General features: G+C 39.6%; 1 protein-coding gene across 1 annotated transcript in view; it reads right to left on the minus strand.

The window, feature by feature from the left end:
- The window catches only part of reep3b (receptor accessory protein 3b), a 54,401-nt gene that overhangs the window by 25,582 nt on the left and 4,824 nt on the right, over positions 1–23,995 (minus strand). The window contains exon 2 of the mRNA XM_055004663.1: positions 8,926–8,998. Within this exon, the coding sequence (XP_054860638.1) occupies positions 8,926–8,998 (73 nt within the window). The remainder of the gene's footprint in view (positions 1–8,925; positions 8,999–23,995) is intronic.

Consider the following 23,995-nt stretch of genomic DNA (forward strand, 5'->3'; position numbering starts at 1 on the left):
CTGTCCTCCCTGCTCTCTCACTCCCCCTGTCTCTCTTTAGGGCTTTCCAGGCTCTTCTGGCTGGATTTCCATATCAAAGTAGGCGGTGGCAGGCGGGCAGACAGTCACATGGCAGGCTGAGGTATTAGCCAGACTGGGCTGCTGCTGCATGACTGAACACACACTGACACTAACAAATGGAATGTCAGTGTGTGTTTGTGTGTTCCTGTCTGTGTGTGTGTGTGTGTGTGTGTGTGTGTGTGTGTGTGTGTGTGTGTGTGTGTGTGTGTGTGTGTGTGTGTGTGTGTGTGTGTGTGGGTGGATGAGTGAGAGGGTAAAACGTGTATGTTTGAAAGAGTTAGAACAAGAGAGAGGGATAGAGAACACAAACCCACACATTTACCTGTCTCACAAGCCAAAAAAAACCAACACATCAGCAGACTAACTCACAGCAGGCAGACACTGTTAACGCACATGCACAACATTGTCTCTCTGCTGCCTGGACCAGCACTACTACACCGGTTAATTGGTGGCCTCATCATGAACTCCCTCCCCGCTCACGCGCACACACACACTCACTCACTCACACACACACTCTCTCTCATGGGAATGATAAATGTAGAGGAGAGAGTGAAACGCAGAGCCACTGAGATGAAGTCTAATTTATCTGTTTCAGCCTCATCCTGCCTCTGTCTCTCTTCCACCTTTCTTTTATCTTCCACTTCCTAACCCCTTCCTTCACTTTCTGTCTCTGGCAGCATGTTTTTTCTATCGCTCCCTCCTTCATCTCATCAGCAGGGAGGACGTTAAAATGTGACCTAAGTGAAATATACAGCAGCCATTTTACCTTCCTGAGGCTATAGTAGACATTTACTGGCCCCGTCTGTGAATAACTGCCTTCTATTAAAAGCGAGAAGAAAAAAAAAACACCTGACATCAGCCTTTTGCAGCCTCTGAGTGGACTGGTAAGGTTAAACTTAGACATCGCATGAAGCTAGAGCTGGAGGGCAGTGGAGAATGACCACTAGGGTGAAGCCTTGATTATACTGCCATGTGGATGTGAACACAGACTGCTGTGGACAGCACAGATGCATAGTTCTTGCTATTACAATACTTCTTCTAGTCTTCCTTTAGTACTCCATTCCAGAGCAAATCACCATCTATGTATTTCACTCATGTGCTGTGGTGATACAAATTTTGGGGTTGCACACTGATGTTTGCAGACTCTCATGAACTTGGGTGAATGTCAAAATTTAAGTCACATGGACCCAAGCAGACCCTTTGTGTACTCAAAGATGCAGAAAGCATAACACCGGTAATCGGGCTCAAATCTAACGTCTATTCATGAGTTATTGTCTCGACAACACTTGTATACCACTGCAAGAAATTAAACACACCAAATACATACTTACTTTAAAAAGATGTTCCAGGTACTCCAGAAGTTAGCTACAGGCCCAGAGGCACAGTAAACCTCTTATAGATAGCTGTAGCCTTTAGCAAGATATCCTTGTGTTCTTCAGTTTTTCTTATTTGTATTTTATATACAGGAGGTCCTCGGTTTATGACGTCCTCGACCTACGGCGTTTCGTCATTAAGTTGGAACTGGCTATGTGGAACTAGTTGGCGAGCGGAGCGAACGAATACGTCGTCACACAGCGCTATAAAATGGATTTGTTTACATTCTGCGGTTGTACGCCACCTTGGATTGTGCTACATTCGCTAACTTTTTGCCCTTCATTATAGCCCCCAAGCGGAAGTGAGACTCTTCTGATGGCAAAGAAAATGGTCATGGTAGCTGCAGCTGTCCAACTAGTTAAACTCGTGTTTGCAGAATGAATTGTGAGTCGTAGCAAACTTGACTTCTTTACTGTGGCTCTTCACACACATTACAGAGCGAAAACTGCAACAAGAACAGAATAAAACTGCATAAATACATGTAAATGTAAACGAATGTAAACAAAGCCGTCTTATCGCGCCATGTGACGACTTATTCGTCCGCTCCATTCGCCACCTAGTTCCACGTAACCAGTTCCGACATAACGATGAAACACTGTACGTCGTAAACCAAAGACCCACTTATAAATATGAACGACGTAATGCCATAAGTCGAGGACATCATAAACCGATTACTCCCTGTATTGTGAAGAAAATGTACTTCTGTATTGGTGTTCTAAACCAGGCTCTACAACTTATCTAACCAACACTAGATTATATTCATGTTGTTTATCAGTCTGCATCCAAAGCTAGTCCTCTTCCCCTCAGCATAGTTTATAATAGACAGTGCAGTTCTTGGTTGTCCTACTACAACTCATCTTTGTACAATGTGTGAGATTTGCTTTCTCCTGTCTGGTTACTAAAATAGTGTAGGGTTCTGCTCTCCTCCTCATCAAGTGAGACGCTCTTTACTGCTCTTAATCTTTAGCATTGCAGTATCCAAGTAAATAGCAGTAGTTTTTAGTCAATTGTAATTCTTCACAGCAGAGTAGGGGACCATGTCACTCAATAAACTGTATTAACACAGCTTTCTACATCACCAAAACTGATGATTCGAGTTGCTGCATTCATATTTTTGACCCAGCAGATCTTGTCATATGTCCAGAAGCCCTGTAATAAATGTACAAAAGAAGCAAAATACATGATTGTTTTTTATGTAACAAAGATGCACGTGTTTCAAACATTCCAAGCACTGCAGCAGTGCTAGGGGTACTGTATCACTTTACTTTTTTTTTTTTGTATCACTTTACAAGGAGACTAATTTGAAGCAGATGATAGCCAAATACAAATTAAGTAGACTTTTTTCTTTCTATAAACACAGACATGGAACCTTACAAACACCCATATTCAATTTAGTTCAGAAAACTATTAAAAATATTAAAAAACTATTAAATATTTAATATTAATATTAATATTAATCTGAACATATTTAGATATGTCATTGCTCCCAACCAAGCAGAGGACTCTCACTTCTGAAGAAACTGCACCAACACATTTCTATGTCAGTGCATGCTGAGCACCCACCTCCTAACTTTTATCTAAGTAGTGACCGCTTTGTGCGGGTTTCCATAATGCTATTAGCAGATCAGTGGGACACTGAAAAGTACCAAAAGCAGAATGAGAGGCTGTGCTTTCAGCTATCAGGCCCTCTACTTTCATAATTAGGTTTAAAAATGTTCTTTTTAGTAAATGGCTACAACTGGCTCAGGTAATGCTGCACCAACCCTTAGTTATGCTGTGATAGGCCTAGGCTGCTGGGGGATCTCCCATGATGCAATGACCACTTCTCCTCTGCTCTCTTTCACTATCCATTCATTTATATTGCATGTCAGTAAATTTGCATCTTCTCTCCCATGTAATGTAATTAATATTATTTGACTTATTATTATTATTATTATTATGGCAAGAGTAAGATTCCCAGAGCTCACAAACAATTTAGTATGCACATCTGCTCCTGGTACATGATGAGAAGAAAGGAGGAGCTCAGATCTCAGACTTCAGTAAAGAATCTTCTTAAGTATCTAAGAGGCAGCAATTTCCTGCTATGAACATTAGCATTGCGGCTAAGGTGCAACAACTTAGTTCTGCACCGATCAATGAAGAATGGGCTCTGTTTTTCTGCTGTAATGTGAATACAATTCAGTTCAATTCAGTTTAATCTACTTAGTGCCAGTTCACAACATATGTCCCTTCACATAGTAAGGTGGAGACCACAGAAAAGTATAGACAGAACCCCAACAAAGACCGAATAAACAGACATTATTCCACTTAGCAATTAGGAAGCAGCGACATTTTTTGCCTTAATTGACTAATAGACAGCCATGGACAACAGACATGCACAGGGTTTGTTTATATTACAGCGTGTGTCTGCATACATCTAAATGTTTATACATGTTTCACTGCACGGACCTGAGAAGACATCATTGACATCATGCACTAATGCAAATATGGAAAGTATAATTATTAGTTATTAATACCATCTGCAACCACTGAAAGCTTGATGACAACTAGGGTGTAAATGAATAGTTAGGAATGCTGTCCCCCAGTTAATGCAATCCCAACACTTCCTCCCTTTTCTTTTTTTGTGACAGAGCAGCAGACTGGTGAGTATGACTGCAACTTGACTCCTGCAAACTCGCATCGTGTTTTATTGATGCACTCAGTGAAACTGAAGCTGAAATGTGCAGGTACCATATGTTCTACCAGGATGCAAGTGAATCCACCTCTCCTTAAAGTTACCGTTTTCTAACATTTCTAACTTTCCCGGCCAAACAAGGCACATGCACCCATATGTCCATGTGAGTAAAAGAAAATGTGATTCATAAGATCAAGCAATTGTTCCATGGCACAGCTCCAATGTTTATGTGGCCACTGAAGACATTTTCAACGTGGACAGAGGTCAGCATGGGCACTAGGACTGGTCTGCAGCTACACAGCCCCATAAGTGTTGGATACCTTTCTGCCACAACAGCATTAAGGCTTTCAGCAGTTTGTGGTACAATAACTCCTCTGTCGGATTAGACCAAACAAGCCAGCATTCTCTCCAAACATGCATCAATGAGCCTTGCATGCCCATGACCATGCTACCGAATCATGGGTTGTCCTTCTTTACACCCCTTTTGGTAGGTACTAACCACCACATACGGGGAACACCTCACAGAACCTAATGTTTTGGAAATGCTCTTCCAACCATCATAATAGAGTCTGGAAATAACCTGCGCAATACATGATACAGTGGTGATAAAAAGGAGGGTTTAGTTTAGTTTAAGACAAGACAAGACTTTAGACGGGACATTTTTGAGTACAAAGATGAACATTTTTGGAGAAATATGTGTGTGATTCATCACACAAAGAACTAAAAGCAACAACAGTGTGTAACATTAAGTGTGAATAGTCATTATTTCTGCGTTCAGTAATGTTAAGAGGACTTGTTCAAATTAACACATAAATAAATATATGCATGCTTAGTTCCTGCTACTCATTCCGGCTTCAGAAGCAACGATACAAAACACCAGACAATTCTATTCAAGACAGGCTGGGATCCAGAATGCGTAGCATAGAAGAGCATTTGTCTGAACCAGAGTGGAGTCAACCCGTGTAGCCTAGGGGTCAAAAGCTTTAACTGCCCTCACTCAACACTTCACCATTCCTGTGTCAGCACCAGAGGGGTAGCAGCAGGATAATGAGAAGTAGTGGACTGCAATGTTATTTCTAACCGAGTGTCCGGCCTGCTAAATTAGGGGAAGTAAGGAAGGGTGGAGTAACACTATGGAAGGAAGGAGTGGAAGTTATTTAAATCACTGGAGATTGGTTTTACTTTACTGAAGGTGTTTAACAAGACACTGACTGAGAGACATGTCTGTCAGCATGTACCCACAGGTCCTGCATGTGCACAGCAACACAGCGCTAATAAAAACATGAAAAAGAAGGCTGAGCCTCTGGAACAAATTTTCAAGCCAACTTTGTCATGAACTGGAGTAACCTCTGGCAGGGTGTGCTATAGCTGAAGTCATATCAAAGCAGCCACAGGCTTGTTTCAAATGTAGACAGCTGCCATCTTCGAGTAATAAACTCCGTTTCATCATTGCATACAAGAAATCCTTCACATATGTGCTTGAGGGTATATTTAATGAAGAAATACATTAAATCTCATGATTTTGTTTGGGTTAGATGATTATGAAAGGCTGAAAGTTTTCTTGTAAATGGCAGCTGGCTCGTCCTGTAGTGAGATCCAGTATCCTTTGATTCAGACCAGAACTCCTCAACATTATTCTCATGGCATCTGAACGTGTTGGCTTCATGTCTGAAAGAGCACTACAGTCACTTTTCTGCAATGGCAATCCTCGACCTACGGCGTTTCGTTGTTATGTCAGAACTGGTTATGTGGAACTAGTTGGCGAGGGAAGCAGATGAATACGTTGTCACACAGCGCTATAAGACGGCTTTGTATACATTCTCCGGTTGTACACCACCTTGGATTGTGCTACATTCTCTAACTTTTTGCCCTTCGTTATGGCTCCCAAGCGCAAGTCAGACTCTTACGATGGCAAAGAAAATGGTGATGGTAAAAGCTGTGGCTATCCAACTAGTTAAACTCGTGCTTGCAAAATGAATCGTGAGTTGTAGCAAACTTGACTTCTTTACTGTGGCTCTTGATACACACTACTAACAGAGTGAAAATTCCAACAAAAACAGAATAAAACAACTTAAATGCACATAAATAAATCCTTTTAACTTAACCAGTCAGTCCAAAAATGAAGTTAACTACTTACGATGTTGCCTCTGCGGCCTTTACAAACTAGAGAGCCATGCATCCAAAAAAGTATGTAAAGCGAAACATCAAGGAAGTGACAACTGTCAAGAGACAACTTCAAAATAAATTATTTTTCAAAATAAAAGTACATCAGTAATTCTGCCTTAAAGGCAACAGACCACGGAAGTGAAATTAGATTTAATAAAACGCTCAGAACAAGGCAAGACACCGATGAACATCGGCATTATTAGATCAAGTTGTAAAAACAGTGGAACTATCTTCTTGTAAAGTGACTCATACATGCATGAAAGTCATTGGTATACATGTTTTTTTAATGAAGAACTGATCAATATTGTGATGTACGTAACAGCTTTGCTTATATTTTCTCCGGAGTTCCAACTTATGGCGAAAATCGACTTACATAAATCTGTAGGAACGGAACTCCGATGTAAGTCGAGGAACCCTTGGATAGTTTGAGTGGTGTATAGCACCTTGAGGAAGGCTTTTGCCACTCTGCAGCACCAAAATCACAGAGTGCCAGATAATAATAATAATAATCCATAAGACGGATTATTAACTAACCAGCCAACCAACCAACTAACTTGAAATCTGACATGTCAGTTCCACCAATATATACAAAATATCCGTATGCATTATGACTGTGTTTGCATCAAATGTGACATACAGCATTGCATGACTGTGCTACACTACAGATGAACAAGGCTGATCCAGTTTCAGTAAGGTGCCCATGGGTCAGATAAAGTAAGGGGATGCTTCAGGACCCAACAGAGACAGCTTGGCTGTGTTGAGGATTGAACCACCAACCTTCTGATCATTTGCCAAAAGCCTGACTCACAGAGCCATCACTACCCACAACACTACATTGGTGAAGTGGGGTTCACACCATCAACAATAACATGTAATGGACACTGGCCATGCTTTTGCCGCAGTACAATGCAACATCAACTGTCCATTCACTTATACATGTTATATGCAACTGGACAATAATCCAACAGAATCACACACCATCCTTTGCTGGAATCATATCATGATGATACAATCCTAGCTTGCTATAGTTTTACAGAATTCTGCTGATCAAATTTATAATCCCAAGCATACTGGAACTGAATTAGTTATTAAGGCTGATATGACACATGTGTAAAGTATTTGTCAAAGGAACATACATTGAATATTATTTCGCAAACCTTTACCATAATGTGATGCGTAAATATCAGCGATTAATAGAAATATGTAGCCTTCAGTGATATAACCGTGTCCTATGAGCAACTGCACATAATAGGTAGGTTATCTTGCAACACTGAAGCACAGGAGAAAATACTGCTGTTGTGATAATGATTCAGAATTGCGCAATCAACGAAGTGCAGATGGCAATGTGGTATGTTAGCATTTTGCAAGCAATCTGGACATCTTTGCCATTACTGCTGAGGTATCTGCCGATCATCGTTCCAATCTATTCCTCTACCAACACATGCAGGAAAGAGGTGGACATGAGAATCAGGAACAGGAGAGATCATGGAACAGAAGCAGACAGTGAGAAAGGCAAAGTGAAGCAAAGAGAGGGTGAAAGAAAGCTCAAAGGGGAGTTGCAGCCGACTGCAACACAGCCTGTGAGCTGGTGTGTTAAAGCTGTGTGTGAATGTGTTACTAACTGAGTGGACTGGGATTTCACTCTTACTGACATTAGTTACATCATCCAGCTCCACCAGAAAACCACCCTCAGGACCTTAAATCTATATGCATGCATATGTTCCCATTAACACCCGGGTTCAAACGTAAAAAGCGCTAAGAACCAAGGCAGGAAGCTGTGACCAGGTGACTCAGAGAAGGTCACTGGGATGTTTCAGTAGGATGGGTGTCATTTAAATGGATGGCTTGTAGGTGGACAAGACACCGAGATTCCAAGAGAGATTGATTCAGTTTGACTAAAAATTAGAATATATCTTTCATAACTTCCTTTGGCAAAGTGATTGTCAGCAAGGTGAAACTCTAACTCCAAACACCGAGATAAATCACTGCTTTTGAAATGTCGTTGGCCTAACTATCAAAGGTCATGGTCATGCAATACTCTACCCTCAAAATTTACAGATAGCATTCTGTTATGAAATCCTCCAAAAAGGTACTTTGGCATCCAAATTTATTAAACAATATAGGGGGAACATCTGGAACAATCTATTTCCTGCCACTCTTTAATTCATTCGCACTTACACAAAAACTTAAGTGAACGTGATCTGAACATAAATACTTCCATGTCTCCACTTTCACAGTTACGTAACTCACAAAGTACTAATAAAAAACCTGAATATGACTACTTTCATTTTACATGAGTGGATGTAGCTGTTTTCAAGTATACTTTCTGCCACTGAAACATAACAATTATGTTATAGAATTAACAATAAATCACCAAAGCCTTTGCAGTAAGTCACACCATTACTATTTATACTGCTGTTGCGATACATTTTTTACATACTTGCACCTGCTGAATAAATAGTATCATTATTAAATGTTACTAATATTTACGGTACACGTAAACAAGTCATAACTTTAACATTTTGTGGCAACTCTGACTGCCTACCCAAGCCCCTCACTCTTCATATACACATGAAGGTTAAATCATAGAGTATAGTTTGTGTCTGTGTGACTGCTGTGTTTATGTTGTTGAGTAATGCTCATGGACTTACATATTCCTTGACATTTTTGGTCTTGACAGCTTTGTAAGAATAGTATGCAGGATACAGCGTCCCAAACAGCAGCCTGCCAGGAAAGAGAAGATATAAAAGGAGGTTTATCATTTACAGTACATTTGCATGTTAAATTGACACAAATATCAAACTACATACTGATTGCAAATTTAGAGAATACAAAATACTACTATGTTCTCCACATTGTGACAATGATATTCCTTAGACAAAGCTTTGCCACCTAACACAAAATGAACCATTTAGATTAGGGATGTCAAACGCATTTTAGTCCAGGGGCCACAAAGCCCAATGTGATCTCAAGTGGGCCGGACCAGTAAAATCAGAGCATAATAACCTATAAATCAACACAATTCCAACCTTTTCCCTTTGTTTTAGTTCAAAAAAATCCATTCTGAAAATGTTCATATTTAATGAATTATCTTTTTACAAAACATTATGAACAATCTGAAATTTCTTAAGAAAAATAAGTTCAATTTCAACAGTATTATTTCTCAGTTTATCATTTACACATGTGCAGTGCAACTGCCAGATCACAGTTTATCTACAAAGGAACAAAACGTTTAGTCACAGCTATCTGGAACTGAACAATCTAGTATTTTACTTTATGATAAAAACAACTTGTCAAGGTCTAGAAATTATTTAGAATTTACAGTTTTACAAATTTGCTGGGGGTGCTGGAGTCTATGCCAGCTGACTCAGGTGAAGGCAGGGGACACCCTAGACAGGTCACCAGTCTGTCACAGGGCTACATACAGAGACAAACAATCACTCTCACATTCACACCTACGGGCAATTTAGAATGATCAGTTAACCTCAGCATATTTTTGGACTGTGGGAGGAAGCCAGAGTACCCGGAGAAAACCCACGCATGCACAGGGAGAACATGCAAACTCCATGCAGAAAGATCCCGGGAAAGCCGGGACGCGAACCAGGGATCTTCTCGCTGCAAGGCGAAAGTGCTAACCACTACCCCACTGTGCAGCCGACAGGAGTATTCCAGCATGATAATGATTAAAAGTATAAAAAATCACACAACTGTCTTGAATCCAGTAGAGCACATTTGGGGCATTTTAAAGAGGAAGACAAAGCAAGACAACAACTCCAGCAAAGAGCAGCTTAGATCTAGAAAAAAATAAATAAATCACAGAAAATTTCTTCAGAAATCTGGGCAACATTGGTATCCTCCAAGCAGATGAGGATTGAGTCTGTCAGAGGTGGACTCATTAAGAGATGAAAACATAAAAGATTTCAACCTCAGAAATAAAAGGAGTACTGATTTGTTGCACTGTGGTGCGACACTGTGGGGACTATATTTTTAAAATAGTCAATCCAAACTTTTAATTCTACATAAAAACAAATATTCTACTGTTCAATTTAAAGTGTAACTTCTGGAAGGTAATGTTGTAAATTGTAAATGCTGAATGTACATTACAGCTTTGTACACTTTGATTTACACAAACAGTGCTAGCATAAACCTCAGTGGATACACTGCTTTGCTTTTGCCAGAACAAGCACTGTTTAAAGTGTGAAGGGCCTTCAAATCTCCTGTCTGAATTCTACAGTCACAACAGTTCTCTATCACCTGTTTTAGAGGGATTTTACACTCAAACCAGAACAGCACTTAAGTGTAATTCTAAGTGCAAACTGAGGCCTACATGCAAAATTGTGATTTTACTGCTAAAAGCAATCATCTGTTTCTGAAACACAGTCTAGGCACTGCTTTATATCTCACAATGATCGGGTACTGGGTCCTGATCCAGAGTCTGAAAACCACTGGAACACAATGACTCAGTGTTTCCTCTGTAATCTTCCGCAGCAGCGGTTCCAAGTCTGGGCCACTGCAGTGTTCCTCACAACCCCCATGTACTGCACTGTTCTTTTGTTTTTTCATACACAGTATTTTTATGTACAAATAAAACTGTATATTTGTTTGAATTGTATTGTTTTTGCACTGCACTACTGAAAAACCTTTAGCTTGTATAGCTGGTGTGATTGTGTGTGTTTAGCCCCGGGAAACAGAAGTGAAAAACATGGGATGCATTTCTTCATGGTAGGGCTGCACAATTAATCAAATATTATTTACAAACACAATTTTGGCATCCCACAGTTAAATGAACATGATCAACTGTGATATAAATATTTAAATGTGTCCACTCATGCATGTAGAAAAAAAAAGACTTGGTTCCAACTTGGGAAACTCTGAAATTACAATGTCTTATTTTATTCTTTCAGAGTCATTTTTGGTCTCATACACTACCGTTCAAAAGTTTGGGGTCGCTTAGAAATGTCCTTATTTTTGAAAGAAAAGCAGTTTTTTCAGTGAAGATAACATTAAATGAATCAGAAATCCAGTCTAGACATTGTTAATGTGGTAAATAACTATTCTAGCTGGAAACAGCTGATTTTTAATGGAATACCTCCATAGGGGTGCAGAGGAACATTTCCAGCAACCATCACTCCTGTGTTCTAATGCTACAATGTGTTAGCTAATGGTGTTGAAAGGCTAATTGATGATTAGAAAACCCTTGTGCAATTATGTTAGCACATGAATAAAAGTGTGAGTTTTCATGGAAAACATGAAATTGTCTGAGTGACCCCAAACTTTTCAACGGTAGTGCACCTGTTGAAGCTGCAGTAACAACGGAGAGAATAGAGGCTTCTCAGTGCATGTCTGTCGTCCTTGTGTCTACCTATTAATGCGACTGCATGTTGATTTGTACCATGTTGAAAGTGTTAAATGTTTTGCTGTCTGACTACGTAAGATTGAAATTGCGACTTTTATGGAAAAGTGACCCAAGCTACTCATTCAGACATGAAGCTGACATGTTCAGATACCGTCAGATTAACAGAACCCAACAGCACCAACAACTGCCCCTGTAACATGACAAATATGGTCTGAAAAATGACAGCTCAAACACTAGAACCTTTGTGGCGGGAGGAGGTCTTTCAGGATAGTTTATACATGTATAGTATATATGTGTACTACACATGTATACTAATAAGGATAAAAACAAATAAATAGGTATTACAGGGGGTCCTCGGCTTACATCAGAGTTCTGTTCCTACAGTGTGATGTAAGTCGGAACTCTGGCGAAAATGTAAACACAGCCGTTACGTGCATCATGTTATGATCAGCTCTTCAGAAAAGACTTTTCAGACCAATGACTTTCATACATGTACGAGTCATTTTACGAGAAGAGGACAGAATATTGTAACAAACTGATATTTTTGTTGATGTTGAGGTTTCAATGTTTACTGTTCAGTTCAAGAGTGAACATGCCAAGTTTAGTTAGCTCACCTCTGATTGGCTGAGAATCAGCAGTAGTGTGTGTGTGTGTGTTGCTCTGTGCCGTGTCGATGTGTTGAGCAAGATAGAGCTGGGAACGGCGGCCAATTCTGGAGCAAAGTTATAGAGTTTTTGTAGTTATTTTGGCGTTGGCTACGGCCGACAGTAGCTTGTGTGAAAGTTCAATAAACGGCCAGAGAACAGGATAAACTCATTCATCACAGAAGGCCACTACAACGTGTTGCACTGTTTCTACAACTTGACGGATGTTTGCCGGTGTTTCGCCCTGTTCTGAGTGTTTTATTATATCTAAATTCACTTCCATGGAGATGCCATCAGAACAGTCTGACTTACGCTTGGGAGCCATAATGAAGGGCAAAAAGGTGGAGAATGTAGCACAATCCAAAGTGGCGTACAAGCAGCGAACGCAAACAAATCTGTGTTATAGCACCGCGTGATGACGTATTCATCCGCTCCGCTCGTCAACTAGTTCCACATAACCACTTCCGATGTAACGACAAAATGCCGTAGGTCGATGATGTCTTATATCGAGGACTTCCTGTATTTATAAGTGCATGTGTACACTACAATGACAATTTCTTGAGTCCTCTAGACTAGGGCTGCAACAACGAATCGATAAAATCGATAATAATCCATTATTAAAAGCGTTGGCAACGAATTTCATTATCGATTTGTTGTGTCGTGCGATTCATGCGTCACTCGGCATGTCGCGGAGCCGTTTACTTCACCTGCAGAGCTTTGTCAATGCTGGCTGATGGAAATAAAGTTTTTTTTTGTTTTAAATAAATCCACCTGTAGAGCGAGTTGAACAGAGTGAGGTGGCGGCAAAGCGAAAGTAAATTCAGAGTAATTTCAACCAAACATGACCGACACGGAGAAAACAGTCAGACCAAAATCCTCAAAAGTGTGGCAGCATTTCACGCTTCACAAAACAACAAACATGCGTAACATGCAAGCTTTACAAAAGTGATATGATGTACGGGAGCACCACGATGATGATGCAGCACCTGAAACGGAAACACGTTGGAGTCTCCGATGAGGATGAAGGAGCTCAACAGCAGGTAAGTCACTACAGTATCCTACGTTTGTTCTGTTTTACAGTGAGGAAACATAACGTTAGTCTCTCTGGTAGCTCTCCTGATGCTAGCGTTTGTTAGCTGATTAATGACAGTGATAGGACACGTGTGTGTGTGTGTGTGTGTGTGTGTGCGTGTGTGTGTGTGCGTGTGTGTGTGCGCGCGCACGTGAACCTTTTTATTTCACTTTAATCAGCTTAAGCAGGGTTTGAATATGCTTTATAAATAAACGTAACTTGCCCACAATGGTGATAATAATTTAAAGATTAATCCTCAAGTTTTAATTTTCTCACAAAGTCTGAGTGAAGACACTGGTCTGTGTTGGAGTGAGGCAGGATGAACTGCATTTAGACCAAACAGGGGTTAAAGTAACTTATTACATCTACTCAATTTATGTAATGAAGTATTTTTTTATGGTGCTTGTCCTATCTATCTATCTGTCTATCTGTCTGTCTATCTGTGCGTGTGTGTGTGTGTGTGTGTGTGTGTGTGTGTGTGTGTGTGTGTGCGCGTGTGTGTGTGTGTGTGCGCACGCGTACTTTGTGTTTTGCTCTTTGGACTACTTACATGCCTTAGCCTAATACTGCAAATAAAACAAGATAATTACTGAGTTGTTGTAAATTGTGCTATAATACATACTCAAACTATACTATCTTTCTCATTTCATCAACAGCAAAAAATGACAGGCTTCATGATGAGCAAGACATCATGTACATCACAGCAAGCAGCTGTCCTGACTGAGAGCATCCTCAACATGATGCTCACTGGCATGAGGCCTCTGTGGATGGTTGAAGACGAAGGCTTCGCTTCAATGATCTTATTTGCTCTGTCAGTCCAAATCTTCTCTTTCTGAATAAAGCGGCTCAAATAAAAAATGTGTTGTTGTTTTTTTTTTTTTTTATCCGATTCATCGATTAATCGAAAAAAATAATCGGCCGATTAATCGATTATTAAAATAATCCTTAGTTGCAGCCCTACTCTATACACTTTATCGCATGTCTATGAAACATTATTTGCTCACATCTGTGTCAACTTTGAAAAAATGCTTTAGAAAGATATGGAATATGGACAGATCATCTCTACAATTATGAGGCAAGAGCCAACTACTTAGGATAGAATAAGACTACTGATCTTAGTGATGATCATCTGCTGGAACTAAGAGCTCGTCTTCGTCACTGACTCTCACACGCACAAACAGTGAAATCACTAACTAAAACCAGCGTCACACCTTCACTCACACACAGCCTTTCCACTGCCAGATGCACACCATATATTCTTCCAGACAGAACTCTGTGTGTGCAAGGGAAAGTGAGCAAGAGCATGATTTATAGCAGGGCACTCCTTCCCTCCAACTCCTCAGCCCCGCCCCCACTCTGTGCTTAGCATGTCTACAGCACAGTGTGTTCTCTGTACGTCCATCTAGTATGCATGCTGCATCAAGATGTGTTAAGCAATTCAGCACAGCATACCAGACGAAAATACACTGCTCATTATACATTTCTTGCGGAGAAAAAAACCCCAAAACATAATAAATACAAATTTCATATCTGAGTAGTTTCACACAGTGGTTTGGCACAATGCTGCAAACTGACAATGCAGCAAATCAAAGAGCAGGGCTGCTTTGTGGCAGTATTGCCCCTTTTATGACTGCAATACAGCTATTTACTTCACTGGTTTGGCTGAAAAAAAGACACCTCTGTTTACTTATTATTAAAACGGTTTCAATAATGATTTGGTTTTAGTACAACATTTACGGGAAATATATGATATTAAACTAGTACTTTTATTAAATACTCATTTACGAAGCGGACTGCAACTGGGTCTTTGAAAAATGGAGTCAATAATGCGGCAACTAATTACAACCTACTAATAAAAAAAGTAGGGTTGTCAAAATTAACCCGTTAATGCAGATTAATTCATCATCATGATTAATCTGATTAAATATTTTACGCAATTAACCCATCTGCAGTGCAGAATGACTCAAAATCCTTGAAACGTCTCAATTTATTGTACAGCACTAAAAAAAATAAGCAAAATGTACGAAATCAATCAATATTTCTATTTGTTCAAATAAATTATAATAAAATAAAAATCCATTGAGGTGTGGAATTTGGAAAATGATCCGTCCCTCCACATTAGGATTGTGCAACACAACTATTCTCTGGAGTAAAAATACTAAATACCCAGTGCAGCATTTAGAAAATCAACTAATTGAACTGCACCATTGCTGTCAGGCAACTCTGAGTAGTCCTAAATGTCCATCCAATGGTTGTGAGAGTGACAGCAGATGCATTGTAGAAGTTGTGGACAAGAAACTTGCTTGATATAACAACAGATATTAAAGGGTAAAAACTACATTACAGAAAAGTTTCCTAATTTCTGACTGCTGACAAATGTCCATGTAGCTGAAAGAAATGCATAGCAAAAGGGGACTTGATGATACAGATAATAAAATTCCTGGATTACTACAGTCTCTCTGTAAATAATTACTGTTCTCGACTAACTGATGTGCATTGGTGAAATATATTTATACCTCTCAAACAGTCGTACCAACACTGTCATTATCCTGAAAGGGTAAAAGAACAAAAGAGGAAGAGGGAAAGAAAAATAAAAAGTGAAAGGAAGCAAGGTAAAGATTGGTGGTGTTGTGTCCTTTTCAGTTAATAAAGTCATTGTGAGCCTTTTTGAAAGTCATTTTTAGGACTTCTGAACTTTCTCTGATGGTTTCATCGTTTATCACTGAAAGGCAGGCACTGCTTCAACAGTAATGTTAGTAATGTAAACAGTCATGTAAGTCCATTCGAAAGATTACAAAGGTATTTTAGGCTCCTAGATGATGAACAAAGTCAAAAGGAAAACAAAACCGTAAGTTCAATGTACCTGAATACATCTTTGTGAGTAAAATTCCACCTCTGCCATCAGGACATTGTTATTTGCTGATAACAGTAAGTTCAATTCTGTATCCTTTTAACTCACCAATTATCAACAGTACAGTTTATTATAAAGCGCTGGAGCCAGCACACTGTTGCAATTGTATTATAGAAAACTATTATATACAGCCTGACAGGTTGTCAAAATAATACATAGATGGTGCAGTTTTAGGGTTAAAGAATGATACATTTAGAGCAAGATGCTTATCTCTAGCACATTTTATGATATAGGTAAAACTGCCATGAGCATTGTAGAGCCCATTACAGAAAGAATCGCTGAACTTTTAAAGAAAAGTGTGTTTGGGCCTCATATGTTAAATAGCTACCAGATTAGCGTCTGAAAGAGGCTCAGGGCAAGCGTCAAAGCTATTCTATAGATAAATCAATTCAATGAGACTTCACCGTTTGACACAAAGATTGGACATGGCTTTGCCAAAACACCACAAGGTTTGGATTTCATCTTCAAAGAATATTATACATTATATGATGAAATATTTAGAACTCTGGCAAGATTTTGATGTCAAGCATCTCGTAAGGATAGGGTGACCAAACATCCTGTTTTCCCAGGACATGTCCAGGCCGTCCTGGTTGTTTTTTATAAAGTGATGAAAATATCCTGGTTTTCATTGTTTTTCATTGGGCCACTAAACTAACCGGCACTAGGGCATCATTTATTTTATTTCTTTTCTAATACAGAAGAGATATTCTGTATTAGATATTTCTATCATCACTTCATTTGTTATTTTTGAAACTTGTCAAAATAAAACACGTTGAGTAACCTCTGAGAAGCCTGAAATTTGTGTCTGGTTATAGATAGCATTGGGTAATATAACAACTTTCTATCCGTGCAGGGGAGGCATACTTTAATTGATTGAAATTATAAAGCACCTCTGAGTAAACTTCGAGTATCATTTAAGGCACTTTTCCACTAGCACCTACTCGATTTGACTCGGCTCGGCTTGACTCGGCTTAGGTCATTTTCCATTACAATTGAGTACGACGTCATCGTGGATGGAGTCGTCATAGCACGGCAACCTGGAAGTCCCTTAACGTCATTTGTGTGCAACACAAATGCAACACAACAATGGAGGACATCGAGGCAATGGTCTACCTGCTGCTCGGTTATAAACAAATTTTGTCAAGTTCCGTGAAGAGCAATGCGCACCGTCATTGTTGTCGTTTTTGTTTTGTTTTGTTTTTTTTAAACTGGTGGGTTGGTTTTCGTGAAGGAGTCGCTCTCGTGTGTCGTCACTCCCTGTCCAATCAGTGGCCTGCACTCTGTAGACGTCACATTATCGGCTCGACTCAGCTCACTTGGAACCCCGGCCGAGTAGGTACTAAAATAGTACCTGGTACCAGCTACTATGTCCTAATGGAAAACCTCACAAACCGAGTAGAGTTGAGCCGAGCCGAGTAGGTGCTAGTGGAAAAGCGCCATGAAGTATCTCATAGCCGGGCTAAGTTTCCTGGTTTTCGATAATCAAAATATGGTCACCCTAAGTAAGGATGCTCTGGTCTTGACTCACAACCCTGACATGGCTGCACAGGGAAGAAGAATGAACAGGTTTAGAAGTCGAATTGAGGTACTTAACTCGTGCAGGGACCCTTTGATAAAGGTTGACCATAAAAGTCTGGAGTTCATAGGCTTTCACAAAAACAGCCGCCTCAGAAATCACACAGACAGACTGTATATAGTCTTGTATACAGACACACTCCCTCTGACCAAAGTCCCCTTAGCAGCAGGCGAGCCATCAACAACCACAGCAGTTTATTTTACTGTAGTTGCTATAGAAACGGTCAGGCTGCCAAAGCTCCCACACTTTCTCTTTCTACACTGTGTGTCAAAGTCTGTAATTTTGACTGGCTCTCCCTTTGTATATAAACGCAGATAAGCATAATGCTGAACCATCGGCCCCAAAAAACGAGCGTCTGTAAATGAATCCTTTCCTCTGTTCCGCTGCTATGTGGGTGTGTTTGTGTTTATGTATGTAGCAGAGAAACTGCTTACACAACCAGCCAGATCCTGCACTGTCCAGGCACACTGGAACAGCCGCCTGGACAAGTCTGAGGTGCTGTTCTGACATGTATGAGAATCATGATGCCTCTCCACATTCCTACACTGTTCAGCCTATCTCTGCTACAGTCGTGCAACAGAGTAAAACAGCCACTATCAAACACTGTAATTCTAAGTCCTTGTGTCTGGCTAGTAGATTTTAGTCATGCTAATGAAGGGCGACTGCAGATGCTGTGATAATAGCAGGTATTTGTCTGTCATTTACCAGTAATTTGCTTTGACTGGGGTGAGAGTCTAGTTACAGAGCTCCTGCACACACACTGCTGAGCGCATTGTGTGGAGGAAATAAGGACTAGTTGTTACTATTCAAATGATAGCTTTTCTTAGAAGAAGTTGTTACTGACTGCCGTTATTTTCTTTTATATACAAGTGCAACCCTCCTGTTACTGAACACAATCCATCTTAAAGGACAGCGTGTTGCACAGGGAAATGGGGGATGGGTCTGAAAGGTTCCTCTGGAGCAGCAGGGCAATCACAGGCAGGAAAACCAACCCCTGACAATGGATGGGTCTGTGAAAATCATTTGACTCCTTTACTATATATAAAGACAAGACATCATAGCCCATTGGTGGGGCGAAAATGATAATGAAGAGTATAATTATTAAAATCCTATTCGCTTTTAAGGGGCTCTCAGCTAGAAGAAAATATGATTTAGCACTATTTCTCTTTTAGCAAGCCATTGTAAACAATTGAATTTTCTCAATCTGTATTTGCATTTGTGCCTTTTTTGATAAACATGCGTTAAAATCTGTGTTACATGTTATGTGTATGCAGCGGTCTGTAACATAGATAACAGGTGGCTATATAAGCCACTTTGACACACGACTGTCCCATAAATTAACTCCTTGACCCCTGAATTTCTTTACAATTAAATTTTTTTTTTAATTTTGCGTGTTTTTGCTTTCCAGCTGATGCTAAAATAAGTGGAGATTGTTAATTTTTCTATTACACATATAACAGATATATAATAATAGTAATAGATATATAATAATTAGTTCCCACTCCGACCGGTCCTACAAGAAACTGGTGCTTGCAAAAGGTTCCAAGGTACGTACTGAATATGCACAAACTGGCAATGGGGGAATGGATCTTGGCTGCAGTCTGAATGAAAGTGGTATGATGCGAATTTGTGACAATAAGCGTCAAGAAGGGGTTAAGATTTGAATAGCAGGGATGTCCAATAATATTGGCCCATCGATATTATCGGCCCGATATTGGCATAAAAATGTAAAATTGGTCAATATCATTATTAGTTTTTTTTTTGGCCTCTCATGAAAGCTGCTAAAATAAAGCCTGGATTTTGTTGCCATTTACCGGCATGCAAAATTCACCTCAAGTCTAAAGCATTGTTTGTAGCTCAAAGAAATGTGCAATTTTTAAAATTGTGCAGTATAGTTGCCACTGTGTAATAGAGTCATAGAGGGAGGGAGAGAGAGAGAGTGTGAACTGTTGTTTGAGACAATTTAAAAAAACAAAAAGAATGCTATTTTTTTTCCATAACTTAAGTTGAAGTAGTTTTCTAGTTTTGCACAGGCAACGTTTTCGTTTGGAAAGCCTTGCTGCATTTGAGAATGTATCCAATGGGGTATCACAATAAAATTAGGATTGATGTGTTAATTCCATGACAGGAGATATGTGATGTTACCTAAAATCAGTTAAATGCCCAACATATATTGGCATCGGTTGATATCGGAAGCTGAAGTTGAGAGTTGGACAATATTGGCTGTTGGCCAAAAAGCCAGTGTCGGACATCCCAAGTGATTACAACCAGCGCTAGACAGAGATGGGCAGTGGCTGAAGAAGTACTCAGATCCTTTATTTAGAAATGCTAATGTCACACTGTGGAAATCCTGAACTGAAAATGAGGGATCAACTGACATGTTGTTATTTTCTGGGCCTACAGATTAAGATTCAGTTTCATTCTCATTGCAAATAGTGCAATGAAATTCAGATTTCACATACCCCAGCTTGTTGGTGTCAAAGCGCAGGGTCAGTCTAGCGCCCCCTGGAGGTGACAGAGGCACTCTGGACCTAGTGATCATCAGCCTCTAACTGGACATGCTCGGATAAGATTTAGTGTCTCACAACGTCAGCAGTATTTGCCACTTTGAATATAAATCACAGCTTCATTAACTCACTGGAACTTCACACTGCAAACATTAGCTTTCAGAGTTGATTGGCTACCTTTCATGACATGTAACCAAGTGGATAACTGGTCAATCCCTCGAGAAAATGCTACTTAAAGTCAAAGTCTGCAAGTATAATTAGGAAAATATACTATGGCATTAAGTGTCTCCTGTGAGTGTTACTGAGAGGACTACATCATGTAACACAGTATTATATTATTGGATAATTACTAAGCACAAATTAATGTAAAAGCAGGATTTTGCTTTTGTAGTGACCCTAACAAATTGCTCCTCGATGAACTGTAATTGAGAATTGTTAAGAACTGTGATTGATAAGCAGGACTGAAATGTTGACATGCAAACACTACTCAAACCTCCTAATTTGGCCAACTGAATACTCGATCTGTGGCATTTCTGTATGTTTTCTATGACCTTTCCTTCTCAGATTCACTGAGAATCAGCAGAGACGTGAATCACACACACGAAAGAGGTGAGATGTGCACTGAAATGTTCTTGAAGCAATTTAGTGAAAAGCAGGGCCCCTTCTTCATACCGAAAATACCATATCTCCATTTTCCCTTTCTCCTTTCTCATTCCCCTTCTTCCTGTTTCAACACCTTCTCCCCCTCTCTCTCCCTCTCTACATGCAGCTGAGAAAATAGCCTCGGTGCTTTTAGAAGGGCTCTGACTCTCAGGTCCAGGTCAATTTCCTTGGTTTCCTGACACCGTACACCACCAACAACCAGATGGAGGGAGGGAGAGGACAGAACAGAGAAAAAGAGAGAACAAGGGCAATAAAAAACACGGGAGACACAGAGAGAGAGAGCGAGAGGAGGGGGCAGGAGGTCCTAAGATTTCCAAGATTTAAGGTCCCACCATCTGGTTTGAGCTTCAGGAGTAAGAATTTGATTACATGACTTTTCCCCTAAAAACATAGAGGGAGAATTGTTAAGAGAACTGCTGCTACAGCAAATGGGACTGGTTAGAGTCCAGGACTATACCTCCCCAGAGTATTTCCTCATGGAGAAATAAATGACATCTCAAAAAATTACATGATGAAAAGGTTTAGTTCTTTAAATTTGATATATTCTAGACTCATGACACATAAGGGGAAGCATTTCAAGCTTTTCTTTAAATTTTGATGATCATGGCATATAGCTTATGAAAAATCTGAAATCTGGTATCTCATATTATTAGAATATTCCCTAAGATCAATTTTTAAAAAAAGGATTTAAAATACAGAAGTGTCCAACTTCTGAAAATTATATTTATCCATTCAATACTTGGTTTGGGCATCAATGCAGTGTGACATGGAGGTTATCAGCCCAGGATGCTTTGATCGCAGCCTTCTGCTTGTCTGTATATTTGTGTCAGATGCTCCTCATCTTCCTCATGACAACACCTCATATTTAGTTGTATGGAGTTCAGGTCAGGTGATTGGCTGGACAATCACACCCAGTAATATCACAGCCAGCAAACCATTTGGTAGTAGTTTTGTCTCTGTGGGTAGATGTTAAGTCCTGCTGGACAAGGAAATCTGCATCTCCATAAAGGTTGTCGGCAGATAAAAGCATGATGCGCTCTAAAATCTCCTGGTAGATGGCTGAGTTTGGACTTGATAAAATACAGTGGACCAACACTAGAAGATGACAAATCATCACACACTGACAAAACTTTGCATCGGACTTCAGAAACCGGAGTCTGAGCGTCTCCACTCTTCCTCCAGGCTCAAGGACCTTAACTAAGAACGTTTACTGTCATCTGAAAAGAGGACTTTAGACCACTGAGCAACAGTTCAGTTCTTTTTCTCCATAGCACACTTATCTCCTAAGACCTTCTTAAGTTGTCTCTAGTTCAGGAGTGGCTTGATGTTAGGAATGAAACAGTTGTAGCTTCTTTCCTGAAAACGTTTCTGCTTGGTGACTACTGAAGCATTTACACCAGCCTCAGTCAACTCCTTGTTCAAACATTACTACTTGTCCTGTGCAGTTTTAACAGTAATTTACTCAAACTCAAGATGAAACATATGAGTCTAGAATTCACGAGGTTCTATTTTTTTGAGATGAACTTGTATATCAGTTCACTGAATCTTCATGTCAGAAAAATGACTTAGTGCATTGTTTCCAAGTTCAAAATTTAACCTGGTGGTTTTGCATAATTATAGGAACAAAAACGTCTCCACAAAAATATAGAGGTCACCTGAAATACCTGTACAATAACAATTACCAAACAAGTCAGTTGCATTTGGCACAGTCTATTTATAAAGGTTTTTTAAAAACGGAAATGTTTTTGTAGCTTTAACCCTCATTTGTAGTGTTTACAACAACACTGTAATCATCAAGAAGTCACAGTGACAATGCTGATAAAGTCAGATGGTTGAAGAGACACAAGCAGGAACAATGAAACAAGATGAAAGCAAGCCAGATGACTTGAACCACATATGAATGCACTATTTGGATGCAAAACTGATGGTGACAGTTTCAACTTAGAGCCACATTTTTCATCAAGAAATGTGTTTTCATTCTGTTCATTAGCTCCTAAACAAATTTCCCCTCACACTAGTTTCAAATAAATAATGTAGTGCAAACACCTACTGTGTATCTTGTAGGACCTGCTCTGTCTGCACACTTCATCATGTGAGTTAAATGCATGCATGTCTTTCCGTCTCCTGAGGAATTTGTCCTATAAATCATTAGTTTGACATTATCCCGAGGTAACATTCTCAGTAGTTGCAGACTTGCTTGAATAACAGGTGAGTTGTGTGACTTTCAGTAATTATCCAGGCACATTACGGCTGACTAAAGTAACTTTACTCCCTGTTAGAGCGACACTTTTCTGTCTCTGTTGCAAAGTGCAGATTAGACTCACTTCTTCCTGGGTTTGAGTTTAACCACCCTGAGGTGTCAGATTCAAAGGAAGTCATTTATGTTCTTTACTTTTTCCTCAATATTATTGTAGTTTATGTGTTCTTTAATGTGTTTTTTGTTTACCTTCTCATATAGGCAGATATGTTTTAGACATTTATTACATTAATATAACATTAAATAATGATAATAGCTAGATCAATGTCGTGGTGTTGTAAAAGCTTCATATTGTATGCAGTAATCCGTCCCTCACACATTATTAATTTCTTTTATAATCAACTTTATGTTTGCAACCAGATATTTATTCAACGGCATTTGACAGACTGAACACACCTTCTTGGCAGAGGTCTTGTTTCTCCTGAGTTCACTTTCTGGTAACTGAAATAATTATCTGCAAAAATGTTCACCCCATGTTAACTATTTCCAGTACAGCTTATAGGTAGTACGCTTGCGATATAGAGATGCTGTCCACATCGGTAAGGCAGGATAAAAGTTCAACAGTTATCATTGTTCTGAGGTAATAATCTCTTCAAACTCTGATGGTGAAAAACATTTGCTGGTTACAAAACTACTCACTCATTTGATTATCTCTTATATTCACTATTCTGTTGCTTCTCCTTACATTATTTGTACAAGTTGGCATGTCTGCGGTGGGTTTTCCCTTACTATCAA

This window comes from Amphiprion ocellaris, chromosome 18, assembly GCF_022539595.1.
Source record: "Amphiprion ocellaris isolate individual 3 ecotype Okinawa chromosome 18, ASM2253959v1, whole genome shotgun sequence".
NCBI lineage: Eukaryota > Metazoa > Chordata > Actinopteri > Pomacentridae > Amphiprion > Amphiprion ocellaris.